The following is a 9,995-nucleotide window of genomic DNA, read 5'->3' as shown; positions in this document are numbered from 1 at the left end:
GACAGACAGCGACAGCAAATATTCTATAGATTGATCAACCATCTCTGGCCGCAGAAGGGCGTTTTTCCCCACAAACTTATACCTTTCAATTTTCCAAAGGTCTTTTTTTTAACAACTCGAATATACATTCGAATTCAGAATATTCCTTGACAATCCTAATCTGTAGGGCTGCCAACTTCATGTAATTCTCATTTGTGAATTTGCTTCAACTTCCATTGCTTTCTTGGATGATCCTTAGATGATCCTTCTTAGATTCTGGGTGACCATATCTAACTCTCAGTTGGAGGTCTTGGGTTTTCCTGACATAATATTAAACATGTGTATTTTGTTTTGTAGGCCTATGTGGTCTGAGACACATAAAAGTGACATTGTAGCCTACTTTATGTACAGTGCTTTTGTCTTGCAAGCATGCAGGCACTGCTTTCCGAAGAGGCAGATAAAAGCACCAAAACCTAATTCTGTACTTCGTGAAAAACTGGTGCTCTTTTCTTGCTATTTTTGACTCCTCTGCAGACAGGACAACAAAATTAGGATGATCAGCTTTAGCCCAAGACTGTTAAATTTGACACTAGACAATTCCCAAACCAGCTTGGGTTGATTACACGGAATCCTTTACATTTTCCTTCCTGTCCAGATCGATGACGTGATTGCAATAGCCTACATGACAACTGTTAGTAGATCTTCTCTGTAAAACCTGAGGACAGGAATTGTTCTTTTGGAGGTGAAAGCCCTGGCTTTGTCACCGTCAATCACATTTAGTCTTTGGGATGGAATCCCAGCTCTTCAACCTTACCATTCTCACACAGCTCATCCACAAGCACGGCTCTGGATCAGGTTAGAGTCTGAGTTGGATTTTTTTCTTCTTTGCGTTTATTGTTCATAAATGCAAATCCCGGCATAACAAAACATGCTTTGAGTGATCCCAACAATACTAAACATGGTTTCATTTCACTTTGGACCGCTTTGACACATCTTCTGGATTGATCTAAACATCATTTGGCACATTTTCTGGCCTTGTATTATACAAAGATCCTGACCGTTCACAAGAAGAGAGAAGGCAGTTCACAAGAAGTTTATACATTGTGAATTGCCACATACTGAAAGGTGATGCTCAGTCAATGATTAGAATTGCTCTAATGCCATTTAAAGTTTCAGCGAAAAGATGGAAGGGCAAGAGAAAATATGTGTCGTGATTTGTGAAGCCTTGCACACACGCAGTTCTGCCCGAAATAGATGCCGATAAGTGCCCAAAAAGCGTTACAATATGGCCGTCGAGTGGAGGTACTTGCCTAAAAGGACTTTGCCTCAGCCCTGTGCCTGTTTGGAGGCAGGCCATGGTAGTAAAATCAATTGTTGTAATAGACTGGTATGTTACAGTTGAAGTCAGGAGTCTGTGATAATAAATTTAAGATCAATGCTTGGATAAACTTTGGGAATATATATATATAATATATGTTGTATAATTAGTTCAACAATTATATTACAGTATTGCAATTCTGTTATAGATCTTTAGTCTTATGTTGTGTTGTAGCATTAGAGCTCTGTGAAATTGACCTTTGAAATAGCTACTTATGCCCTTTTGGAAGATTTTTTGGAAAATGTCTTATGAATACTAATTTATGAATATTTCCCCCTCTATCTTGATGGAATAGAAAAAGGAGTCCATGAATCTCTGGGGTAAGTAGTACAACTTGCCAGCATAATTGGCATTTTCTTTTTTTGTTTCACTTCTGTAATTTACACTCACTTAATCTGCAGTCACTCAATATCCTACCGGAAAATTAATTTACTTCAAGGTAAGTCAAAAGTGTATTTGTACTGCACTGATTGTATCAAGATACCTATGGAAATATTTTTCAAAAAGTCACAGCTATAGTACGTTGTACTATTGGTGGCCAACTTGAAAGCATTATCCGCATCAATCAAAAATAAACCTAAGGACAAAATCACCTGGCACATGAGGCAGTGCATTTGTTAAAGCACTGTCCTTCCACAAGAAAAGAAGGGTTCAAATCGTTTCCCAGATCCTCCATGGTGTTTGGTTGGTTTCCTTTGGATACTCATCATCTGCCTTAAAAGTATATGCATGGTAGGGGTTAAATGGACAAGCCAAACCATCATTTTTTGCAGTGAAATGTAAGTAACCATAAGAATTTGTGAGAGTGTAAACATGGTACACATGCCTCACAGAAGCTCCTGTGCTCCCTTCAAGTCTACTCAGGGAAGAAGTTCTGCACCTTACTCAGAAGATCAGTCCATTGGTGGGGAGTTTGTTCTGTGCTTACTGACAGCCCACCTACTTCAGTAAAACATTCAACACCTGCTTTAATCATCTTTAATCAACAACGACCATCAAGGAATGGTGCCTGAATACCCACCATCACTACCACCACTATGGAGTTGGTGGTGTTGCTGTTAGCACCATCACTTAGTATGCAGTCGACCCAGGTCCAGTACCTGGAATATCTCTAAATCGCTTTGGATAAAATCGTCTGCTAAATACCTGCCCTTTACCTTCACTTGATCTGTCTCATGATGCCAAACTGAGATGGAGGGAATGTTGCAAATTGCAACTATTGGTCTTTTTTCTTTGTAGTCTCATCTTGAGCAACAAGTGAGTATTCTTTTCCATGCTCAGCCTCAAACTGATTCACCTTTCTAGCTGTTTTCTGCTGGACACAAGCACATGGAACAAGCCAATTGAGCAGGGCTTTAAAGATCTCAAGCTCTGTGCCCGAAATCATGCGTGGGCCAGGCTGTTTAAAATGTGAAAATATATCATTTGAAAGTTTGATGACCTCAGGCAAAGCAATTTTCCTTGATTTAAGGAACAAGAGCTAAGTGTTCATAATCTCAAATGGAAGAAAATGGAAGGACAATGGGCTGAGGAGAGAAGCTATAGATCTGCAAACAAGCCTTGGACTATGATGGCAACTAAGTCACAAGATGGTGTCAAGTTTTTGCAGAGAATGGCTGGCCAGACTACACATGGTTCAACATTGAGAACCAGTACTTAATAATGGCAATGGCATATTTTTTTTGAGGATGAATCAAATTCACAGCTATTAGAAATATACAGTGTCTTCAAGCATCCTGTCCAGAAAGTGGAAGTATTTGTCCTCTGGTACCAGAATCCACCAATCAGAAATATGCCCCCCTCCATCCTCATCCAAAGGAAAGAGCTCTGACATGAATCATTAACCACTAAGGAAAACAAATGTATCTCGTCCTGCAGGTGAGACTGGCATGCTACCATAATGCTGAATTTGCTACTGTGGTCAATATGTGAACTTCTGGTCAGAGGCTCTATTCCATGTAAACCATGGCTTCTTTTTGACATTTTTGCCACTGCAGTATGTAGTGGAAACTGATGTCATGTTGGGCTTCTTTTATGCTCTGACGATAAGGATAACCCAACCATTTAAGTCCTGGCTGGACCTTAACATCATTAAGCATTGGGTTGTACTGCCATTTTTTTTTACTAGATGTCCACCAGCAGCTGTTATTGTACTCCCTATTATTGGGCTTCCACCTGAGGGTGGGAATTCAATGACGATCCAGTTGTGTATCTCCAAAAAAGAAGAAAGAAGACGGTCAGCAGACCTACACCTGTGATCCAATAATTGAGCACAACTCTTAGAACCCATAATTTGCCTTCAGTTAGGCTGTAAATAATGCACAACCAAGGTTATCTTGATGTCCTGTAGTACTTGTCCATTTGTTTGAGAATGTTTACCTTTTACAGTTAGTGTGAAGCAGCCTTTTGATTAGGTGAGGATCTCTGATTCTGCCAAGGAAGTGGAAGTTGTCCACAACACCTGGCATGATGTTGGTAATTGAATAGGAATTGTAAATCCAACTTGATCAGCAAAAGAACAGCCAGGCATATTTTACCTATATAGTATGTGCTATTTTGTTATATAATTGATTAATCTAAAGAGAGAATGAAAGGTGAATATATTTGAGCGATTGAGTTAAATTAAATGTTGCATATTGTGGTCCTTGTTCACCATGTTGTTTTGTGGACATCATAGATGACATGCCAGTTTGGGAAAGCTTCTTGGATTACTTGGATTACCTGAAACTTGATGAGCCAATCATTGGTAATGTTTGATGTGGTGATTCAGAATTGCATTACTTTAATTACATTACTCTAATTACTTTTGACCATATATTCTGTGGCAGGGTGTCTTATGTAGCATTGCTCCCCTTGCATTACAGGTCTGAGTTGTTTGGAGCAGATGGAATCTCAAGCACTTGGTAATGGCCAATTTCGGCTAAAATACAAGTGCAAGATGTGCAGTTTAGAGGCAGACTTGCCTGCAATGGCCAGCCATGTAGTGGGGCGGAAGCACCGGCAGAAGTTTTTGGTAAGTGATTTAAAAAAAAAAAAAAAGTATTTTGACAAGTAGTATATGTGTGGTAAATTCTCATTTTTTAAGTATGGAACGTAAGGCTTTTCCTGGGATTGAGATCACTGTTGTGAGCAGTAATGCAATGTCATTTAGTTGTGCTTGTGATCTTTTTTACATCCTGACTTTCCTAACCAAGGAATTGCATAGGCCTGATTTGATAACATGGGACAACAAGTACTCTCTCAGCCAGCAAGGAAAGGTGATCAGGGCCAAGGCAGAAGTCATAGAGAGACAAGAAGGCCGTGGAAAACCTGTGGTATGTTATTTTATCAAATAGACATATTACCACACTCAGTAGAATGGTCCCCAATAATTACATTATCTGGCATTAATATGAATGTTTCGAAATTGTAGGATTTGCATCCAAGACAAAGGAATTCCAGGGGAGATGGTAAAAACAGTTGTATTATTTTTATGCATCTTTACCTGTTTACATTTTAGCTGTTTGTGTAAACAGTCCTTACATCTAATACATTTTCATTGTGTGTTAGGCCCTCGGAGAGGTAATGCTCCCCCAAATCCCAGATTTCAAAACCCGAGACAGAACATGGGACCACAGCAGGGAGGTCTGGATAGGTGCCAGCAGAGATATGGACCTGCAGACATGGACATCCCACCGCAGGACTTCCCTGAAGACCCTCGTTACCAAAGAAAACGTGTTGATGATGGTTACTATCCAGAAAGTACTTACAGAAGTGGTGCTGATTATCCTAAAGATGCTCCCTTTCAACATGGCTACCAAGAAGACAACGATCATGTCAGGCCCCCTTTCCCTGAGAGTGGTGAATATGGGCAAAGGTATCCCAAAGACAACCGTTATGAGGAGCCCTACCCAGAAGATGACCACAGTAGAAGGCCGTTTATGGATGAGCCTCCAAGGCAAGCATATGACAAAGGTGACCGCTATGAGCCATCTTACTATGAAGATGAACCTCGGGCGGCCACCACCAGGAGATGACCAACGTCCCTACGAAGATGATAACCACTCTGGACAGCGCTACTCAGACAGGGACTTTCCGCCACGTCCCTATGAGGACCCTCATGCCAGGGCATACCAGGAAGAGACTCCTCACCAGCACCCTGACGACAGTTATGGTGAGCGAGTGTACGCTGAGAGAGACTCCAGTGGACATTTGTATCCCCAGATTGACCATCGTCAGCCTGGTATCTCTGAGGACCGAAAGCAGGCCTATCCTGAAGAGGATGCCTATAACAGACGTGTCCAGGAAGACGTTGAAAGGGAGCGCTACGGTCGTCGTGAATCTACTGAATGGCACCCCAAAGAAGATACTGATCGTCGTTTCTTGGCTCGTAATGGAAGTGAGCGACAATACTCTGAACGTGGTTTTGAACCTCATCACAGCAGTCATGGTGACGGGAGAGAGAGGAGTCACACCGGCTATGACACTGAGAGGAATAGGGGTGGTGAAGCCAGGTATGGCGGAGAGATGCCTGAATCTAGAATGGAGAGAGATTGGGCAGAAGCTAGAGGACCACCGTCACGGCCCAGTAACACGCTAGGAAGGCCCAGATCAGATCTCCCCCAGCATCAAGGAGCTACACATCAGGAGTCTCTACCTAGCAGGAAGAGGAGGAGCAGGTTCTCCGATTGCACAGAAGCAGAGAAAGAACTGCTGCAAAAATAGTAAGACTTGAGTTGTGTAAATTACGTTTGGTAACTCTGCATTGTAAAGTACTATAACGCATTCATCAATAATTCATGCTGGATCATCAGACTAAGGGTAGACTACATTGTCTTTGCTGTTTGTCTTTATTATATTTTTTCTTGTCCTTTAGTCAGATGGCCCAAACTGTTTCTGAGAGACTTTCTCAGAATCCACCTACGAAAGTTCAGGTAAATTGATGTACACATGTATTGACATTGTACATTGGTTCATAAAACACCAGGAATTCTAAACATTCTGAATCTATGCTATGTTATATTCTTGTCAACGTTTAGAAGCACTCTGAGAGTGTCCGCTTGAGGGAGGATTACAGGGAGCGTGGAGGAGCTCAACAAGATCCTGCCAATGTTATGGATGTTCTTGTAAGTATACTAGATTGGAAATGGTAGTCATGTTTCACTTTCATGTCTAAAATGTACCATCAGTATCAATCTACCAGTAGGGCTGCAACAGTTAATAGATTAATCGATCAGTTGTCAAATATTGAATTAATCGGCAACTATTTTGCCAATCAGTTAATTGGTTTGGGTCATTTGTTTAAGACATTTCCCAATTGCAGCTTCTTAAACTTAAAATTTTGTTTTTGTTTTAATTATTCCTCTGTAACTAAACTAAATATGTTTGGCGTGTGGACAAAACAAGGCATTTGAGTGCAAAATAATGGGTTTTGGTGGAACACATCAAATTTGTTTCACCATTTCTCGATTAAATAACTAATCAATTGCTTGTCAATATTAATTATTTCTACATTCTCTTGCTTATTTACAGAAAGATGTCCAGATTGAGAGTGTGGAAGAAGCCAACTTTCTGAAGAATAAACTTTGTTCACTGCTGAAAGAGTTTCAGGCCAATAAATCAGGAGTGAGAGATGTTAGTATACTCTGCATGCTTGTGCATTTTCAGGTCACGATTTCCATTCTAAGTTGAAAATTGATCGAAATTACATCTACATTACAATTACATTATATCATATATATATATATATATATATATATATATATATTTATATATATCATATATATATATATATATATATATATATATATATATATATATATATTTATTTATATCATATATATATATCTCTAACTAGGCTGCAGGCACTTAAAAAAAAAAAAAGCGACCCGAAATCCCGAAGCCCCTCTTGCTACTCTGAAATCACCGCTATGGAAGTATTTTGTCATTCATTCACGTGTTGTCATTCTGTTTAATGTCTGTTCTGTTTACTAGCTCACGGTATGAACGGGCTCAAAATAAAAAAAGAAACGGTTCAAAATGAAAGCCCCCCTAACAGAATTGGAAAAAAGGCCAAAAAACAACATAAGAAGTGCATTAATAGTAATATAATAACAAAAAGATTGAGAATCAAATCATGACTTATCGTGAACATTAAATTCAATCGAGGATTTGGAGAATCGTGACAGCCTTAGTATTGGGCATTATAACAAACATTCAAGGCTGTATGCCTGCTAGTCACCAAAATGTGTAATCTTCAGTTCTTCCATGACTAAGGTGTAAAGTATTGATTTGAAGAATGCTGTGGTAATTTTTTCTTTGCTATGCATTTCAGGATCGGACTCCCCCGATGGGTTCCCGAGATTATGAACAACCAAGAAGGGAGAGTGTGGAACGGCTGCTGTTTGATGAATATAGCCAGCGAAGGAGAGAAATGGCAGCAGCTGGGCACGATCGTGACCAGATTCAGGAACGGCCATCGTCTGACTACAGCTACCGTGTAAAAGAAATGTCAACAGTTGGGCGTAGTCATGACGAGATTCAAGAACGACCACCGTCTGACTATGGCTACCGTGTAAGAGAAATGTCAACAGTTGGTCGTAGTCATGATGAGATTCAGGAACGGCCACCGTCTGATGACTATAACTACAGTATGAGAGAAATGCCAGCTGTGGGACGCGGTCTTGACAACTTCCACCAGGCCTCTCAAGAACGCTTTGATAGAAGGTCCTATGAACGGGATGGGCCCCAGCGCAGAAGGGAATTTCCTAGACCTGCTGAGATGTTTGAGGACTACCCACGGGATGACTTTCACAGAGGTAAACTTAGTTTTTCTTATATATGAAACTGTAGTGGTGTGATTTGTCATTTTATTTCGTACTTATAGGTCAAAAATTATGATGTTTGGAATTAAATTACTAACAAATTATTACTAACAGAAAATGTGTCCTTTTTTGAAGAATAAATTATGTCTGTTTTCGTTCTCAAGGGGAAAGGCGGTCTCCTCCTCCAGAGAGTTCGTTTAGGTTCCGTGAAGGTTCACAGCGGTCCTATTTTGACGGTCCACTTGAGGAGCACCCTCGTGACTTTCGTCCTCACCCTGCTCAGACCCACTTTATTGAAGACCGAAGAACCCCTCCCTCCAGCCTTGATAAAATCGCCTCCACTCTTCTTCACCTTGTGTCACACAAATGAAAGTGTTCATGTGTCTAATTGTTTTTTATTGTCATTATTAGAATAGGCAAAAGGTTTTTCAAGTGGTTGTTGAAAACAATACTGTATGGTAAATTGAACTAGCCAAGTCTTGTAAACACATTAAAAATGTCAATGGCTAAGATTGCATCAGGTAGTTTATTTACTTTTTATGAAATTTTCCAAATTGGACAGACATATTGCTTGCAACCTTTTAAATGTTGCACAAGATTAATTCAGTCTGAGAGTGTGGAGGAGGCCGATGAGTTCATCAACATAAAAAATTCAGGAGAAGGTCTTTATTTGCAAATGTCAAATATGCTCTAGGTCTGGATGATATTGTCCTCTGAAAATCTGGTTCAGAATAGTGACCTAACAAAACATGTAATTCCAGTAAAAAGAAAATCTAGGGTTATATTGTACTTTAAGAACCACCAATTTTGATGTTGATATCATACAAAGACTAATGATAATTTTTGTGATCTATATGATGTATTCCGGTACTGTTATCTAAAACCACGTTATCCCTTCGAAAAGCCAAAATGTTACCTTTATCCTACATGAAAGTGGACCCTGGTGCAACACAAGGTGCTTCCTGTAGTTTTTGTGTATGACAATTAATGACTGTGATGGTCGCCATAGCGGCCACACACCGAACGGACTAACGCTCCCTTTTTCATTAAATCTTCTGTTGATTTTTCATAATTGTATGCTCACACATTTTGATGTTTACATGTCTACATTCACGCACCCTCTACGTTTAGCAACACTATGTGGCAACCAAGTAAAAACGAAACACATAGACTTTTGATTTCATACAACATACAGACTTTATTGCTTAGTTCAATAGTATGTGATTGTGTGGTTGAGTGCACGCAACTTATCAATTGTATTCTGTTGTTAATTAGCTTAAGTTTGTTATTTAATGCATTTTGTTGATTTACCATCTATCGTGTTTGTGGCGTTCCTGTTTGAGTGCGGCCGACTCCGGGAGCTGTGTGCGTCATGGTATATGGTCCGGGCGGACTTCCTGACTGTCAAGACGGAGCGGCAAGTTCCGCTGGTTTAAATTATCTATGGCCACATCCATTTCACTACTTTGCCATGGTGGAAGGAGAAGCCTTTCGTGTTTATTGACTGGAGCTTTCTGGTTGGATTCTTTTGTGTTTATGCCCAGATGTCTTTGTGTAGTTTATTTATTGCTAGCATTATGTGTGGTTATCTTTTTGAATGTTATGGTAATGTCTGAAAGTTAATTGATTTTGTGGTGTTCCCCTTTTAGTTATTCATGGTCTGTCCAGTCTGTATTTAAGTTTCCCTTTGTCTCCTTTTGTTAGTTCTTGCTGTGTGTTCATGTCGGAGGTTAATGTTTATTTTGTTTAGATATCCTTATTTTGGGCACAGAAATGTATTTAAAAAAGTAATTTATTGATTTTTGGTAATAAAACCATTTTTGCGCAATTTGCAA

At 39.8% G+C, this 9,995-nt stretch overlaps 1 protein-coding gene across 1 annotated transcript; it reads left to right on the top strand.

The window, feature by feature from the left end:
* The first annotated feature begins 5,005 nt into the window (after positions 1-5,005).
* si:ch211-13c6.2 (uncharacterized protein LOC100000125 homolog) lies at positions 5,006-9,995 on the top strand. The gene is made up of 6 exons (XM_048229623.1): positions 5,006-6,060; positions 6,213-6,270; positions 6,376-6,462; positions 6,869-6,961; positions 7,671-8,154; positions 8,325-9,995. Exons 1-6 carry the CDS (start codon positions 5,006-5,008, stop codon positions 8,528-8,530), a joined length of 1,983 nt encoding a protein of 660 aa, XP_048085580.1. The 3' UTR covers positions 8,531-9,995.

The sequence above is a fragment of the Alosa alosa genome, chromosome 20, assembly GCF_017589495.1.
Source record: "Alosa alosa isolate M-15738 ecotype Scorff River chromosome 20, AALO_Geno_1.1, whole genome shotgun sequence".
NCBI classification, from domain to species: Eukaryota; Metazoa; Chordata; class Actinopteri; order Clupeiformes; family Clupeidae; genus Alosa; species Alosa alosa.
This window is presented reverse-complemented; position numbering and strand designations above follow the sequence as displayed.

Excerpts from the sequence above, each read along its gene's own strand:
- si:ch211-13c6.2 (XM_048229623.1), top strand. The coding sequence starts at position 5,006 with ATGGACCTGCAGACATGGACATCCCACCGCAGGACTTCCCTGAAGACC. Across the intron at positions 6,463-6,868 it reads CCAATGTTATGGATGTTCTT|AAAGATGTCCAGATTGAGAG; the intron begins GTAAGTATACTA and ends GCTTATTTACAG. Across the intron at positions 8,155-8,324 it reads ACGGGATGACTTTCACAGAG|GGGAAAGGCGGTCTCCTCCT; the intron begins GTAAACTTAGTT and ends TTCGTTCTCAAG.